Below are 19467 nucleotides of genomic sequence, written 5' to 3' on the forward strand. Positions count from 1 at the left end.
TTCCTTCAATCTTTCGCCACATTCCTTAAAAATCTCAGCTGAGATACCATTTTCTCCTGCACTTCTGTTATTTTTTAGGTCTCTTATTATTTCTTTGACTTCATTCAGAGTTGGTTCCTCGCACGTTCTTTCTTCACCTTCTTGCCAATTCTCATTTCCCTCAAGTTCATCTTGGTCTGTATTTAATAGATCTTCGAAATATTCCGCCCATCTGTTTAACTTTTCTGTTGTTTCACCTAGAAGTAAGCCTTCTTTGGTTCTGCAATACTGTGGCTTATTCTTTTTAGTTTCTCTGGATTTCTTAACTTCTTGGTAAAAATTATTTACCTCTTTGTTTATGTAGGCTTCTTCTATGTTTTCAATTGCTTTTCTAGATGTTCTCTTTTCTTTTTTCTACAAATTCTTTTCACTTCCCTTCTTCTTGCCACATAGTTTTTGATTGCATTTTGGGTATTTTCTTTATCTCTTTGTAGTTTTACCCTGTTTCTTCTTGCCAAAACATTCCTACATTCTTCATCGAACCAGTCTTGCCGTCTTTTTATATGCTCTCTTCCTATACACTTTTCCGCTGCTTCCGACTTGGCGTATGGTCTGCCACTCTTCATCTATATCCTGTTTTACTGGATTCTCTAGTTTTTTATTTATTTCTTCCTCTAGTCTGTTTACAACCTGCTTCTCTTGAAGGCGCTCTAATTGTAAATTTAATCTATCTCTAACAGGTTTTGGTATTATTGGTAGTTCTTGCTTTAGTTTTGCTATTATTAGTGTATGGTCACTGTTGGTATCTGCCCCTCTGTAACTCCTGCAATCTGTTATTGCCTTATTATGTTTGCTTTCAATTAGGACATGATCTATCTGATTTTTTATTTTTATATCGGGAGAAGTCCATGTTACCTTATGAAATGTCTTTGTGATCAAACCTAATGCTAGCTATCTTCATTTTGTTTTTTGTAGCAAATTTTATTAACTTTTTCCCGTTTTCATTTGATTCCTTATGTAAACTTCGTCCCCCTGTTATTCTCCTATATATTTCTTCTTTTCCGACTGTCGCATTCATGTCACCAGTGATTATCTTTATATCGTATTTCTGTATATTTCCTATTAGGCTTCTTAGCTTTTCGTAGAACTCTGTTTTCGTTTCTAAGTCGTTATCTTCAGTGGGCGCATCTACATTAATGATACTTATCTTCCTATACTTTCCTCTTACTCCGAAGTAACATATTCTGTCTGATATTGGTTGAAAATTTACAACTGCTTTGTATACTTTCTCCGACACCATGAATCCTACTCCAAAATATCTCTTGGTCCCTCCACTCTTGAACACTGCTATTTCCTATTTTTATTATTTCATTTCCCAGTTGTTTCGTTTCTTGCAGAGCAAGGATATCTATTGTATATTTTTTCATAATTTGGTCTAAGTTTCTTAAAGCTCCCTGCTCATAAGTACCTCTCACATTCCAAGTTCCAATTTTTGTTGGTTTTTTTTGTTTTTCTTCTCCCCGGTTGTTTTTCTTCTACTAGTTTTTTGGCAAGTTTTCTTTGGTATTTTGTTTTAGTTGTTGTTTTTCTTCATCCCATATCCATTCTTTCCCATTTACGAACAACTTCTTATAGCCTATTTTTGTCTGTTTTTCTTTACTTTTTTCGTCCTTTGCTATTTTAACTATTTCTTTCTGTATTTCTTTTTCTTTTGCTGTCAGATCATTATTTATATAGATGCGATCTTTATGATACTTCAACTTACTTTCCTATTTAGTATATCTCAATTTTATCCGTGAAAGTTTCTGTTTCTATGGCATAGACTGTTTCTCCTATTTTTGTTGCGTTCCTCATTTTTATTTGCGCCTGCAGTTCTTGTGATATGAATGTTTCCATGCTTTTTTAGTTTCTTATCATCATTTGTATCTATTTTTAAACCCCAGATAATCAAACTATTCTTTTTAATTCTTTTCTCCAGTTCCAATCTGTCTTTTTTAATTTTCTGTTTTCCTCCTTTATCTTTTGTAGTTGTTTATTATTTTCCATTTGTTCTTTTCTTACTTGCTTTATTTCATTCATCATTTCTTCATTTATTTCATTAGTTGTTGCATCATTTTAATCATGACATCCTCTTTCTCTTCCTTTGTCTCCGTGTTACTTTTAGAAGGTGTACGCTTAGTCATTTTACTTCTTCTTAAATATCCATTCTGGTCTCTTCTCTTGCGTTTCGTTTCTTCATCTGTATCTATTTCGCTTCCTGTTCCTTTGTCATTTCTATTCATTTTCCTATATTAATTAAACTTTTTTATATCAATTTAATATCAATTATTATTTATTATTTTAATTTAATTTAATTCTAATCTTAACTTTAAAATCTAATTTATTTTAAGGTCGGGTCTGGATTTTTGTAATAAAATTATGTGGCTTTTATTTTGATATTTAATTTCTTGTCAGCACTAATTACTTTCTTATCTAACAAAAAACGCATAGGAATGCCTAACCGGACGACTCCTCGGACTTAAAACATTCCAAAAACCAATCAACATCGCCAAAACCAGTTTTTTAATCTTTCACACAATTATTTATTTACTCAAAACTTGTTAAAATTATTAGGATAGTTCTATCTTACTTGTCTGATAGTATTTCCTTTATTCATTATATTAAATATTTAATTTTATTACTTTACTTTATTTAAAATAAAATAGGACCAAAATACTTATCGGGAAATGATACAAAGTTTTAACTTGCATTTAGGTCCTTGGTAAATTAAAAAAAAAAATGTTTTTTAATTGTGTTTTTGAGCCTTAAAAATCGTAATTTTGCGTTTTTTTCAGTTTAAAATTATTATTAAAATTATTAACTCTAAAAAGATCAAGTTTATAAAAAAACTACAAGAAACCTATTTTGTTCAGAACGATCCAAAAAATTAAAAACAAAATTGCCCGAGCCAAACAAATTGATTACTACAATTTATTAAAAAAAATTATTTAAACAAATTTGAACAACTTCTCCCCTGGGCGACCTTTGGACCTTATTTTGGGGTATCTCAAGTGATTGAACAAAAAAATCTAATGGGAATATTTTTCCGAACGAACCCGAGCTTTTCGCCTTGTCTATGAGTTATTCTTCGTTGCTATGGTAACGCAATTTTTTTGTTCACGGAACCGGTATAAGTTAATTATATATCAATACATCCTTGTACAAAAAAAAAACTATTAATAAACAACTAGAAATCCACTTTTTAATAATTTATACTGTATACATAAGCTTGTTGATTATTATTGTTTGTTTTTGTTAGTAAAATACAAGAACTCTAATAGATATTCTGTTATATTGTTAATATAATATTCTCAATATTGATTATTATTCTTTGATAATATTGTGAATCATTAAAGAAAATCGTATTTGGAATATAAAGGAATGTTTGCGATTAAGTGCATATCTGGATTGAGCAACAATTCATCCTTGTCGATAATAACATAATAATGATAATGACACCTGGCAGCACAAGTTCTTTATTGGATGACTTTAATTTGAAGTCAATTTTATTTCTTTGGTAATTATATGTGAGTAATTTGTAGCTGGTCTTAATAAATTAATTTCACAATCAGAAAAGTTTTTATAATCGCATGTATACACATTGCCTCGTCTTTAACCAGTTTCCTTTATATTCATCCTAGTACGTTTGAAAATTATTGATAGCACAAATTTTGTAGCAAAGGTCTAAGTACAAGGTTGGTCAATGCAGAAAAAACGAAATAATTGATACGTTCTTATCTGAATTTTCACTCGACTTTAATATTACTATCCCGACAAACCTCACAATACAATACATCATAAAATGCAAATGAGCAAACCATAAGGGATTATTGGAATATATAAGGGAATAACTGAACGCCTCAGTTATTGCTTATTGCTGATTAAATTATACTTCATCTAATTTACTTACCGTTGCACGTCATCCGCGTCATAGCCCGTGAGGTCACATGATATATTTAGGCGGTAGGTGTGTTGTTTTTTAGAATCACTTTGCCGAGTACACTGGCATTAGAGCCACTAGACATATGTTATTATATACGCATAGAAATAATATTTAAAGGTTTCTATTAATGTTAACTTAAAGAAATACACAATAATATGTTTCATTTAATTTGTATAAATGCATTATAAAGCGTTTTTATGAAGAACATTTGTTCGGAATACACTGTAACTGTAATCGAACGAAGGTGATATTTTGGCATAAATTGGTGACACTTATTTGACAGTTGAGGTGTTGACTAATGTTAATATGTAATTAATGTTAATAAGTGTACGTTTTTAACAAGATTATTTTTTAACTCTTGTTTTGTTTCTATTTATTTACATTAAAGATTTTTTTATACTTTGGCAACTATGTCAACTTCGATCTCTGTCAATGATAATGACGTGCAACGGTAAATAAATTAGATGGACTGTACTTTAATATAAAAAACTAAAATTTCAATATTACGTAAGCACATTAATTTTTATAAAAATACTAAATATTGGTTTAGAATATTTCCTTACAATTTAATAATAAATATATTTCCGGTAATAGCGTCATATAAACTTCAATTAGTAATATAAATATACAGTGCTAGTCAAAAGTCCGTTCACTCCCTCGTATCTTTTGAACGGTTATACTTATAATAGTGAAATTTGGAGGGAGGTAATAAACAGACGTAGGCTTCGTAACTAGTCATAACAAGTGACGTAATAGTGACAGATGACGTTACAGCGCCACTGTGACAGATAATTTTAAATAAGACCAGCAAGTGATATCTCGTTTGAAAGGTATTGAAAATATCTATTCAACCATACTAATTTTATTTGAGTTTAAGCTCATTTTGATGAATAAATTAAATAAATACTAAAATTGTAGTTTCGCATTTAATTAATAAATATTAAAATCTTCACCTCTGGTTACGTGTCAAAAAGTTGACGTTTTTCAATTCTCTATTTGTTTTTACGTCAACGTCAACTTTTTTGACAATTAACCGGAGGCGAACGTTAGAGTATTTATTGATTAAATGCGAAACTACAATTATTTCAATATACCTATTCAATCATACTAATTTTGTTTGGATTTAAGATGATTTTGACGAATAAATTAAATAAATACTAAAATTCTAGTTTAGTATTTAATTAATAAAAATTCTAACGCCCGCCTTTGGTTTTTGTCAAAAAGGTTAACGTTTCTCAATTCTCTAGTTGTTTTTAGTTTGCAAAAGTGTTTATACCTGAATATTTAGTTTGTTTCAGTTTAGTTTAGTCAATTCAAGTTTAGTCAAGTTGTTTTTAGTTAGTTGTTCTTAGTTAATATTTATTTTAATTATTGTTTAACGAGACGTTTAAATGTTTACAAAGGCAGAATGGTACGTACTGTAGCCGACAAAGTAGCAGCTGTGTTAATAATTGGTGAATGTGGAAATAATTTCCATGCAGCGGAACGTCTTTTTTATGAAAGGTACCCCGATCGCCCTACATCGAGAGCTTATTTGAGGAAGCTTCTTCAGAAGTTTAAACAAACAGGTAGTGTTCAAGATGTCAAACGATTTGGTTGACCAACAATTAGTGATGACAAAAAAATTAACATAATTTCAGAAATGGTAGTGAACCCTACTTCTGCTACAGCCCAAGTTGCATCTATCTATGGAATCAGTTAAAAGACGTACACCGAGTGTTGGCTGAAAACAAATTTCATCCGTACAAATTAAAAATTGTGCACCAACTTTCCAATAGAATTAACCAACAGCCCGATTACATAAAAACAATTTGTATTAGTGACGAAAGTACTTTTTCTCTCAATGGAAATGTTAACACACACAATGTGAGGTATTGGAGTGACACAAATCCTCACGTCTTTTGTGAAACACATACTCAATTTCCAAAAAAAAATATGTTTGGGCAACTATTTTGGGAAACCACATAATTGGGCCTGTTTTTCTCAATACTAACTTAACCGGTGAAGTGTATCTGGAGATGTTACAAAATGCAATTGAACCGTTAATACTTGAAATTCTGGAGGATAATCCAGGTGAATTCGGTAACTTCGAAATAACATTTCAACAAGATGGTGCTCCTGCACACCATTATGGGGCAGTAAGACGTTACCTAGATGAGGAATATCGTGGTAGATGGATTGGACGACGAGGTACGATAGAATGGCCAGCTCGGTCACCGGACCTCACTAGATTTTTTTCTGTGGGGATACTTGAAATCTAAACTTTACGCTACAGCTCCCGACAATATTAACATTTTGGAAAAAACGAATTGTTGAAGAATGTAGGGCAATTTCCCCCGACACATTCGAACAAGTATGGCAAGAGTTTAGAAATACGATGCATTACTGTCAGGAAGTAGATGGAGCACATTTTGAACACTTAGTATAAGAACTGGTTGTTAAATATTCATTAATTAAATGAGAAGCTACAATGTTAGTGTTTATTTAATTTATTCATCAAAATGAGCTTAAACTCAAACAAAATTATTATGACTGAATACGTATTTTCAATGCCTTTCAAACGAGGTATCACTTGCCATAAGGTCCCATTTAAAATTATATATCACAGTGGCACTGTAACGTCATCTGTCACTATTACGTCACCTGTTATGACTAGTTGAGAAGCCTACGTCTGTTTATATCCTTCCTAAAAATTTCACTATTATAACAATAACCGTTCAAAAGATAAGAGGGGGGAACGGACTTTTGACTAGCACTGTATAATTAGATACTTAAATATATAATTTTTCTTCTTCCGATAAGGAGGCATCATCATCAGTTTCTTCATTTCACACAGAAATAATAATTGGTTCTATCTGTGGTACTTTACTGTAAGTTGCGTACAAACTCAGTCAATATTACATGCGATAATACTGTACTTAAAGGGCAATGAGAGGGAAATAGTTATTGTATTCTAGCTACGCAGAAAATACATTTTGTACTATGTGTTTATGACCATTAAAAACGAGTTATTATTCTCGTTTTATTATCATTCCAATATTGAAAAGTATGAACAATTACCCGTTACTAAATATTAAGTCTTTGTTTATTTGTAGGTCACTGGTTGCTCATGGACGCTATGGGCATGGGACTGTGTGTAGCTTTTATCGCCTTTGTGAGATTACCCAGTTTGAAAGTATCGACGTTGCTTCTCACTGGACTGTTGATATATGATGTGTTTTGGGTGTTTTTCTCGTCGTACATATTTAGCACTAATGTTATGGTTAAGGTAAGTGACTTGCTATCTTATAGAAATATGTAACAACCTAAAATATTTTTCTTATTATAAATTTAATTAGTAATAGTACTAGAAAAAATGTCTCTGGACTAAAATAATCGTTCCAACCTTGAGGTGGAGATGATGTGAGTATATTACTAATTAATTTTAAAATTATGCTGTTATGGCATATTTGAAACTTAAAATTGTCGCATTAAAATGAAGTTAGAAGGCTGTAATATGGTTCTTATTACAAATTTGATAGGACAAAAATATGAACGATCCGAAACGATAAAATTGACACAATGTTTATCTTTATTTATAAAATCAATTACCTCGATCATTAAATTCCTTAAATGACATCACTAACTATACTAATTACGGGTAATAAAACTTTTCGCGTCGATCAAGGTTTTTCTAAGTAAATTACATAATATCCTATTATTATGACTACCGTTTACAATTTTATAGAAATTTCAAAACAAAACAAAAAACACAATTCGTGTATCGCTTCCTCATTTTTTTATGTAAATTTTTTCTTGCCGGTTTCAAGTCCACTCCTGTGTTAGCGAATATTAAAATGATGACATTATTTCTATATAGCGCGTGCGGGCTTAGATAGTTATGTTTTTTTAATCATGTGAACGTGTCATAGGTTAATTATTGTGTTAAATTTATAAATATATATTATTAACGTGTTGTTTTTGACTGTATTGGCGTTTTACTGAATAAAGCAAATTATTCTATAAAGAAAATCCTACATATTCCAATACAAATTTATATTTTATATTATAATTTTTTTGTTAAATTTAAAGAAAAAATTTCCATACATATATGAACTTGTAGGAAATTAAATTATAATTTTTGTTGTATTATGTATATTTCCAATATCCTTTAAAAAAATTGAAAAAAATTACTGTCATCTTTTTTATGTAGATTTAATTAGGATTACGTAGAACTAAATGTTGGATTATACCGATATTTAATCAACAGTGGAATTAACTTCAGACCGACATTAGATTGACATTGGACTATCCGTAAAACCCTAATTAAACGAAAAAGAAAAAAAAAACAAAAGTCAAATAGGTGGAATAACAAAAGATAAAAATATAAAGGAATACTAAAAAAATATCTTTCCCTTGACAGGGTCTTCCAACAGACAATAACGAATTTCACTACATAATTAGCAGCAGAAAATTCTCTATACTGCATGAATTATTGCAAACATGAAATAAAAAATATTTTTATGTATTTTGATTTTTATTAAGGAATATAAAAGGCATTAGTGCATTTAAAATAACTATTTAACTGTTTAGCCCTATATATAGACGTTTTTTTGTAAACCCATATATGGTTTCATATGCAATAACTACATACAAACTGGAAGATTTTTTGAAAATCCATATGTGGTTTCGCCTGCATTGTACGAATATATTTTAATAAAATGTTGACTTACAAAAATATATTAGTTATGAAATTGTGATATGACAATTCCTTTTTTCACAAAAATACTTTACACTTTATACATTTGGTGAAAGTTTTTTTTGTACATGTTTGACACTGTTGGCGATATTTTTGCCGTGTTGGTATGTGTCCAATATTGTGCGTACGCACAGAATTTAACGGTATCTCTTGATGTTTTGCAGGAGTTTTTCTTGTACTTTTTGTTGGTGTTGGGGTTGTTCCATTGGGTAACACAGGCGGAGTTCCTTGACGACTAGACGTTGGAGTTCCTTGATGACTAGACGTTGGAGTCCCATTTTGTCCTACTGGACGACCTCTATTTCTTGGTAGTGACTTCCCAGATTTACATAAATGTTCAAAAACGGCTTGTTTGAAGTCAAATAATGACATATAGCAAGTTTTTCAATTTTTCTACGCCAGAGTATCCATACGTCCACAACACATAGATCCAACATATAAAAAAAAATTCGTTATACCATTTTCTTGATCTTTGGTGGAATCTGTGAAGCTCTAGCATCGAGTCTAATAAGTCCACTCCTCCCATCAGCTGATTATAAACTTCAACTGCTTGAGGGTATGGAATCTCTTTGTAGGTTTTTTCTTCTCGGAAGTACCTTATAGAGGGGGGTCTGGAATCTTCAAAAGACATCTCAGTCCAGCACGCCGCCTGACTGACCTTAGTGCAGGATTCGTTCTTCGTACGAGGTACTTTAAAATGCCCTCTCGTCGTCGAGTCTACGCAGAACACCTACCTGCTAAACCAGACCCTCCTGTCATCCAGCGATCCGGAAGCAAAATGGCCGCTGTAAGGCCGGCATCACTTCCGAAGCACTACCTTTATTCATTCATTCTCCATTCATACACATCCACACTCCATTCATCAGCAAGGAGCCTCCTTGTTTCGTTCCAGGTAGCGCTTAGAAGACCCTTACGGATATAACTGTGTATGTTAGTCCAACCTGATTTATTTTCAATCATTCTCTCAAACATTTCTCTCACTGTAACAAAATTCACACCTGCCTCTCTCCATTCTGTTCCTTTCCACTATCCATCTGCTGCAATCTAACATCGTATGTGTTACAGTGTTCGAGTATCCACAGTATAGGCATTCATCTGTGTCAGCCTTTCCGAAACTAGAGAGGTAGGCCCTAAAACATCCGTGTCCTGTGAACACCTGCGTTAGGAAATAATCCAGTTGCCTGTGGCCACAGTCCACCCAATCTCTTATGTTCGGGATCAGCATTTTCGTCCACTGTGCCATATCCTCCGTGTTGTTTCATTCTTCTTGCCATCTTTCAATTGACCTTTCCCTTTCCTGTCTTCTCTCGGCTACAGTAAGGTTTGGGCTCTTCTCTCATAGAGCTCTTTTCTTTCCACCGCCAAAACATGCAACGGAACACATCCAGTGATGGTCCACAAGGCTGCCGCAGACACTGTTCTGTAGACGCATGCCACTCGCAACAGACTTGTTCTGTCCACTTGTGTCATGAGCCTCCTATAGGCCGTTATCTCTAACGCCTCTCCCCAGACTGGTGCCGCGTAGAGGACAATCGACTGTACAACACCGTCCTCCTTTCGGATTTGGGTCCCCCAATGTTGGGCATCACCCTCCCCAACGTAGCCGCACTATTCGCAGCCTTCCGGACCAGCTCCCGCACGTGCTCCTCCCATTTTCCATTCTGGTGCAATGTCACTCCTAGGTACTTTACTTGTTTCTTGGGTGTTAGACATGCTCCCGCACATTGCAATTCAACACTTTGCCTGTTCCTTGTCCCCTTCAGAATGATGGCTTCGGTTTTCTCTGCCGCAAGTTTCAGTCCGTGCTGCGTCATCCACTTCTTTACGATGCGGCCTGCGTTCCGAACCCGGTATTTGAGATCTGGCTCATCCCGGGCCACTACCAGTACAGCAAGGTCATCCGCGAATGCGAAGGGGCTTGTACCCTCTCCGTATTCACAGTGCATAACCCCGTCATATGCCAGATTCCATAGCGTCGGGCCCAAGACAGATCCCTGGGGTACCCCGGCCACGATCGTGCCCCTTTCCACCATAATCATTCTGTCGGACAGATACTCCACCCCCACATTCATCAGGTAACCAGGACATTCTCTCTCCTCCATTGCCTTTATTACCTCGTTCCACTGCAGCGTATTGAATGCATTCTTAACATCAAACAACAGCATGGCCGCCCAGCGATGTTCATCCCCTCTGTTGCGCAATGCTTCGAGTACGCTCATGATTGCATCAATCGTGCTTTTCCCTTTACAAAAACCAAATTGTCTCCGAGATAAACCATAAAATTCTCGGAAGTACCTACGTTTTATGGTTCTAGGTTCACTATCAACGTAGGTTGATAACATATTTACTGGCTTTCTATCGAACGAAGTTATTAGAATTATGTTTACTTCTTCAACAAGGGCAACTTTTTCTACAATGAAACCACGTTCTTTTTTCTTTAGTTCTTTTTAGTACTTAAAGGCAACAATCCATTTTTTGTAAGATAAATCTGTAATTTTGTACTATTAAACCAGTTATCGAAAAATATTTTATGATTAACGTTCTTCGGCACTGTCTCTGTCAGACATTTCCACTGACTCCTAAATCAGGCGTATAAACGAATGAGGTTATAACGACCTTTCTCTTGACTGGTAGGCAACCAAACATACAGATGCATAGTATAATGATGTAGTCAGAATTTTCGATGGGTGGTGGATATTATGCATACTACAACACTTTGAAATTTTGAAACCATAAAAGGTTTCTTATGCGGTAGAGGGTTATAGAAAAAATATTCAGAAGGGGATACTGTTACTTTGTTGTTCTTCGTTAGAGAGCTCTCTTAAATGGTACCCAGAAGAGAGCAATTGGACTTTTGGAGTCTCTTTTAATAATTTCCCCTGCGGCGTTAACAATCTAGCCCATTTTCTCCAAGATTCTCTTATATTTTATAGCAGAGGATGACAGAGATGTCGAAACGCGTCCTATGAGTTAAAATAAAGATTGTTTTTACAATTTGTGGTTTCACTTAGAGTAGTAATTGTATTATAGTTACAAACCACATTAGAGAGATACTTTTCATTATAAAGACTGATAGCAATTCTCAAAATACAGTAAGAATTTACCGCACATCTTAAGGAGGGGTTTGTCACCGGCGATGGTTCGTTCCGGCAGCCGTACGCGTGAATCCCTTTCACACTCAATAGAACGGTATTTTTACTATCTATTTATGTATTATAATACTACTTACTACTAACTCTTTTGGTCAAAACTATCACTTTGACAATAACTGTCGATTTATCAGCCTGCCATACTTTCTTAATAAGATTTTATAATAAAATAGAAAGTTGTTTATCATTAAGCTGCGTAATCTTATAAGTAGTTTATATTTTTATTTTATTTCAAGGTGGCCACGCGCCCCGCCGAAAACCCCGTAGGTGTGGTAGCTAGAAAATTGCACATAGGTGGTGTGGCCAAAGAAGCACCGAAACTGAGCCTGCCAGGAAAATTAGTATTTCCCAGCATTCACAATTCTGGACATTTCAGTATGTTAGGTAAGATGCACCAATTATTATTTTTCAATAGTATGGCTGCAATAAAATCTATAAAATGTCGTTAGAACCATTTAGGGCAGCCGTAAATATAGGCAACCTGTGGGTGAGAATTATCATCAACGTCCATTTAGGATATTGGAAGAAGAACAATAATAAAGCGCCAGAATTGGTTAGTAGGACTGTTTGTGTAGGAGCCTTAAGATAGTGCTGAACGTCATTCATTTTTTTTAATTAAATGAACGCACTCTTATAAATGTATATTTCTATAATTATGATGGTATCCACCAATACTCGCTCAGAGTTTTGTTAGAGAAATATTTGCGTGAGATATACATGTATCCTGTGAAAATTTGCATCTTGGTTATTATATTTTGGTGAAACCCTATGTTCATAGAAGAAAAATTTAGTAATTTCACAAAAATCATTTATTTCAGAGTTTTGCCAGAAAAAAAAAGTAAAACACAGTACCAGCCTTTTTCAATGTTGATAACGCACTGTCAACGAGGAATAGCTGCAGTCTTATGATACAATCATGCGCAGAAGCGAAGCAAACGCAGTTTGATAATGCTTGGCATATAAATATAACCCGCGCGAATATCGGAGTGTTAGGCAACTTTGTTTTAATGCTTAAAAGTTAGCGTTTAAATTCAAAATATGACATTATACAAAACAAGTGACATTATTAACAATAATATTACTATTTTAAATAAATTTTTATTCATTTTTTGTATAACAAGACGCATCCTTTGTTTTAGGTCTAGGAGATATCGTAATGCCCGGCCTGTTGCTGTGTTTCGTGTTGCGTTATGACGCTTATAGGAAATCTCAAGGTTTAACCGGCTCCAGACTGACTTATTTTCATTGTTCTCTCTTAGGCTATTTCCTAGGCTTACTGACAGCTACTGTCACCTCTGAACTGTTCAAAGCCGCCCAACCTGCTCTTTTATATTTAGTTCCATTTACGTTATTACCTTTACTAACAATGGCGTACCTCAAGGTAAGTATATAAAATAGATATTTTTCTTAGTATTTGATAAGGTCATTTAATAGCACAACAGTGTAATTTCAACCTAGAAACACAGAGAAATCCCCGTGGAATAGATATATGTCTATTATTATTTTATTAAACATCTACAATTATTAAAAGTTGACATCTGTTAGTAACATATGAGATTCTTTTCTAAGTATTCAAATCAATTAAAACTTTTGTCCTGAATAGTACCTAGATACAACAGTATAAAAGAAGGGAAAAGTAGAAGGCAAAAGAAGTAGAGGTAGATCTCCCACACGATACACGGACCATATTGTTGCTACCATTGGCGCTCCATTGTCAGAATGTGCTAGAATGACAGAAGATAGAACAACTTGGAGGAACATTGGGAAATTTAGCTAATAGCTTCATGATATCACGATACCTGCATCAGGTTAACGACTAAGAAGAAGAAGAAGACAACAGTATAAGATTAAAGAGAAACAAAAATGGGATGACATCGAAGCATTGTATATTTTCTTAGCTATTACCTGTTTTATTCAGAATATGTCTGGGAGCAATGAAATCTACACCAGTTGAACCGTTAAGAGCTGAATCAATCGAACCTCCATTAGAACTAAGAAGATCATTTTTAGCTGAAAAAATAAATTAATCGCAATCGGACCTCCATTAGAACTAAGAAGATCATTTTTAGCTGAAAAAATGATTATTAAGTCGCTAAACAAAAACTCACCATTCATTAGCAGCATATATAAGTTAAACGAATACAACCTAACTAAGCCTTTTTGGATTCATAAAAACGCTCCTCCTATTTGTGATGGATTAAGAAACGTGACCTTAAAACAACAAATAAAGGTAGCGACCGACTACTTTGATCACTTTCCTGTGATGTGAATATACCCCTTTATTCGGAGTTAGCATCATTTAATAGTATAGTAATAAATCAAATTTTAGAGGAACATCAAAACTACATCACTATACAGTGATGAGTGTCTTACCACCCGGCTTTTTAACGTAAGAGATAGAAAACACAGTTACCTTGTGAAATAAAAAGAGATGAAACTCGTAGAGGTGAGAAATAATCGGAAAAACCTATAATTTATATTACATTACATTACCACTAACGATAGTCTCACACCTTTAGACGTTAGATTCGAGCTATATTTCCATTTTTTTATTTCGCATAAAGTAAAAACTGATTGACCACAATAAAGCAAAAGTGTGTAGTGATTATTTAATCTAAAGTTGTAAATTATTAACCAAGAATAATTTCTACTATGATTTGAGGAGTTTCATACGCTCTTGTCACGGAATAATTATAAATCCTTCGTGGATTAGTGGTAAGAATTCGACATTGCGATACAGACATCGCAGACGATTAGAGTTCAAAACCCACATGTGGTTTTCTTTTTTTTTTTTTAATAATTTGAAATTATGCAAAGATCGTTTTGCTTTGAATCACTAAACAAAACTAAACAAAAACTAAAGTTAAAACAAAAAATCTTATTGACAAAATAGTATCGTCGTACTTTAAAAAATAAAGTAAAAACTTTTAAAGAATGTTTAAATAAGTAAAAATTCTACAAAAATAAAAAAATATCCGTGGCCACTAATCAATCGATTAGGAAAAGTCGCACTGAGATATTCACTGACGATGCGAGAATTATGTGCAGGACAACCATCGTGTTGAAATCATATGGAATCGAAAGGTATTGGTAAATTACAAAGGGCTGGGACAATTTCATTTTGCAGAAGTTCCAAGTATTTCCGCCCAGTCAACATACCGTCTAAAATGGACCAATGACATGATTCCCTATTATGCCTCCCCAAACATTTACTTTTCGAAGACGCTGGGTACGAGCGACATAAATCTGACGAGTATTTCCTCGAGATCAATACCTAGCATTGATTGAATTGTGACGGCCATGCAATGAAAACGTACATTCATCGGTGAACAAAACGTTCTCTAAAAAATGTTCATCTTGATGTGACATTTCCATTGCAGTTTGACAAAATTCTAAACGTCTATATTGATCCCCAGGGAATTGTTCGTTGGATTTATGAAGTTTATAGGGACGGTATCGATATCTTTACAAAATTTCACCTACTCTAAATCTTGGAATTCCACATTGTTCTCCGAGACGAGGTGTTGATTGGGTAGGATTTTGCTCAATACTTGCACAAATCAAAGTGTCCCTTAGTTCCAAATCTGGATTTACCTCCCTTCGTCTGCGAACATATTTACAAATTGTTGTCTAATCATGTTGTCTGATAATCCATTCACATGCCAGACAACAATTTGCACTTTTTCCTCGACCGTTAAAATCCTTTTCACGAATTGTTTTTTCAATAAAAAGTTTCTATTTACCGTAAAAAACACTTCTCGATGTGTTATTATTTGATAACTTGAAGGCTTGATGATTTGGTTAGCTATAAAGCAGGTAGCTGTTCGCGCGCATCCATTCCAATGTCGTCAATTGTTTTGAAAATTATTACTTGTACAGAGGAATTGATATTAACACTGAGAATTTAGTGATGGATTTGACATTAAACAGTCTTCAATGGATTATTTTCCATTCACAACTGAAGACTGTAAAACTGGAATTGAATTTGAAATATTTTGTATTTCTATTTTATAACATTGAAATAAGAATAAATTGTAAATAATGAGTTTTTCGAAAACTTGTTACCTAATATGTATCATATTTTCTATTATTTTTGATTGAGTAAAACAAAAATTTTACCCTTGGTGTGAATTGAACCCCAGTCTTCTTATCGATAGACAACGTCTCTAACTATTACACCAATTCTAGATACAATAATTGTTTTCGGACTGATCATACCTATTTAGTTTAGTCAAATATTTCAGTTGAGTTATTTTTATTATTAAATAAACTTAAAGATTTATAATTTAAAATCGCTACTAATTAATGTTTTTTACTATAATATATCTTAATATATTTAATCATTTATTCTAACATCAGAAATTATTAAAATAAAATATTTTCGAGGTCATCCGTATAATTATGACTGAAGTCAAATATACACGTATAATAACTAGCCTTATCTCGTACTATCTCACAACTTAATCTGTCTTCTATCCTTTCCGCTATTTTGCCGGGTGGTAAGACACTCATCACTGTATACACTGATGGATCAAAGAACATCGGTACAGGTTGCGCCTTCGTAATACCTAAACGTATACAGAAAAAATATAAGTTAAACAAAAACACATCTATTTTCACAGCTGAGGCAATAGCAATTCTAAAAGCACTAGAATATGTTCATCGGGAAGAGGATCAGAATGCTATAATCTTTTCCGATTCACTTTCTGTTCTTAAAATTTTAAAATCAAACTCAAACACAACCAATGACATTATTTTTAGCATCCAAGCAGTACTTAAACATTTACAAGATCAAAATAAATATATAAAATTCTTCTGGGTTAAAGCACATGCAGGAATAACAAACAATGAAATTACAGTTCAAATTGCCAAAGAAAGGAACAAATAAATTACGAATTAACCACAGATGAACTAATAATCATAGCAAAACAGAGAATGATGAAGAAATGGTCGTATTTATGGCAAGGTTACAGCTTTACGAATCCAACACGTTACACCAGGCTTGAAACCAAATGAAGGAGAAAACCTTGGTACAATGAGTACGATTACAGTCGAAAAAGCATAACTACAATCAGCAGAATGAAGTTTGGTAACGCGTGTTATCCAGCACATTTGTTTAAAATAAAAATACTTGAGAGTGATCTTTGTGAAGTCTGTGATAAAATCCGTGACCTGGACCACATCTTTTTTGATTGTTTAAAATATAGAGCTCAATCTAATGAGCTTTTCAGAAAACTTTTACAATTAAACATTGACAGCCCATATAATATATTGCATCTTCTTGCTTTAGACAGAAAAGAAATTTACGATTGTTTGCTGTCTTTCGTCAGAACAATGAATATACAAATATAACCACCTTTGTTGTTACCTGATGTCTTTCCTTAATGTATGTATACCTATCTGTCCGAGGCCTACCTTTTATCGTTTATAAAAAGGCCCTGATCGGCCTCTGGGCGAGGAGAAGAGTGTAATCCCTGTGTAATCCTTGTATTGTATCTGTTTTTAAAAATTTGTGTCTGACTGTGTGAGTATTTACCCTAAAGCCAACACAAACAAAAAAAACCTGTCTTATTCTTCTTAATAGATATGCCTCTGCATCTTTGTTTTATCAGAAATGGTTTGTCAATTTGCACAGGTTTTCTTCAAATAAATGTTAAATAATGTTTTTTTACCTATACAAGAAGTACTTATTAGTTGTCATTGACGTCATCCGTAATTTTTATACATTTTTGGTTTCTGTAAGTTGCTAACATTTGGCTTAGGTGGATATGGGGGATATAAACTGTAAATTAGCTGTATTAGGTTTTAAAGTCATATATAATGATGTAACATCATAAAAAGAAGAAAATATTTATAACAATTGAATTTAATGTTTGGAAATAAAAAATATATCAAGACATTATATTAATTTGTTTATATCACAGAATACACGACTCAACAAGAAGCGAAAGCTTTTTCGGCACCTTTGATGTTCGTAGGACAGAAATTTCAGTTGCGCTACTTAGTACACTAAGAAAAGTAATAAGGAAGTCGTTCAAAACTGTAGCGTAGTAAAATTATAGTTACACTGAGAAACGAAGTAATCATTAAAACTAATGTTTTTTAAGTGGATCTGTTTTGTATGAATTGTATTTTTACTATTAAATTTAATAGAACCCATATATCAATTATGTACTGGTAAGTAAAAAGGTCTTAAGTCAAAAATATTGATTTTGTTTTTTATTTAACAAATTACTAAGTATTTTAGTACGTTAAAAAACCGATAAAAAGTGATTGAATTTCAAAATAGAGATAAAAATCAGCCGATTTCTATTACTTTTTATCGATTTTCTCAATGTACTAAAAAACTTGTCAAAATCGATATTTTTCACTCAAGACCTTTTTACTTATCAATCCAGAATTATATTTTTGAAATTTCTATTAACTTTGTCTTAGGTTGCTGACTTTTTATGTTTCTTTTTGAGGAATTTCTTTGAATGTGAATATCTATTGACCTCCAACACCACGATATTTTCGCTGTATATGGAAACTCTGCAGCTAGAATGACTGTATACCCCTTCGATTTCTTTCTGTGCATCTGGGGTCTCTGAAACTTCTGGTTGTACAATACTAAATTCAATTCACCTGGATATATCACATTTATGGTAGGGAAGAGAACTGATAGATTCTTTAAAAAATCTGCATACGTGTCTTTATACCACATTTTGATTATTTCTTGTTATTAACTTTTATTGATTTCTCATGTAGGCGGCAAGCTACCTCATTCATCTGAAGAATATTTTAGACCAGTTCCAAAAATTGTTTTTGAATACCAAGTGACGTCACTGACAACTATTTGTAGTTTGAAAAAATGATATTTGTTATTAAACAATTTATGTTTATGTTTTAGGGCGACTTACGGCGGATGTGGTCCGAACCATTCAAATCATTAGCTGTTTCTAAGCATTTACAAGATGTGTGATAGAGATTTTCGACTGTTATATTACTGTTACTTCAATTTTTAAGTATATTGAATTAAATTTAAGATATAAAGTGTGTTAAAAATGTTTTAGCGAGCTAAGAACAAAATCGTGAACAATGTGAAATTTTATTTATTACTATTATTATAATTACTATTGTGTATTATTAAATATAGCATCTATTGTCAATTGAAAAATACATAATTAGATAATTCACTAGGTTTCAAAATAACATACGTACGTTATAAAGACATTTTGTTACTTTTTTTTATACATTAAATATAGTTTTTTGCTTATAACCATTTCGAATTATTTTCTTATTTTCAAACCTTTTAATTTCATTCATATAAGGCGAGTTCAGGAGAATTAAAATTATGGAACTAAAAAAATGTTGTAGTTGTAACGGTACGCCCGGCAGATATGAAATATCTCAATGTTTTTTTGAAAACAGTAGTATTAGAAAGAAATTTACTGTGTACAAGAGCGATGAACGTGTCAAGTAGGTATAACGTGTTCCAATAGACAGGCACACTTACATGGCGTAAGTAGGTATGACGGCACACAAGAAATCATAATCTTTTCTGTAAAGGCATATTAGTCGATCTAATCTCCAGGGCACACCAGTAGATGTTTGAAAAAAATCTTACTTTAGACAGCTAA

The 19467-nt window shown here is 33.0% G+C and overlaps 1 protein-coding gene across 1 annotated transcript in view; it reads left to right on the plus strand.

Moving 5' to 3' along the window:
* Positions 1–19106, plus strand: part of SppL (signal peptide peptidase-like protein) — a 39504-nt gene extending 20398 nt beyond the window's left edge. The window contains exons 4-7 of the mRNA XM_072531473.1: positions 7057–7229; positions 12085–12232; positions 12988–13229; positions 18738–19106. Coding sequence (XP_072387574.1) covers positions 7057–7229; positions 12085–12232; positions 12988–13229; positions 18738–18809 — 635 coding nt within the window. The 3' untranslated portion in view covers positions 18810–19106. The remainder of the gene's footprint in view (positions 1–7056; positions 7230–12084; positions 12233–12987; positions 13230–18737) is intronic.
* Positions 19107–19467: the final 361 nt, after the last annotated feature.

Source organism: Diabrotica undecimpunctata, chromosome 5, assembly GCF_040954645.1.
Source record: "Diabrotica undecimpunctata isolate CICGRU chromosome 5, icDiaUnde3, whole genome shotgun sequence".
Taxonomy (NCBI): Eukaryota; Metazoa; Arthropoda; class Insecta; order Coleoptera; family Chrysomelidae; genus Diabrotica; species Diabrotica undecimpunctata.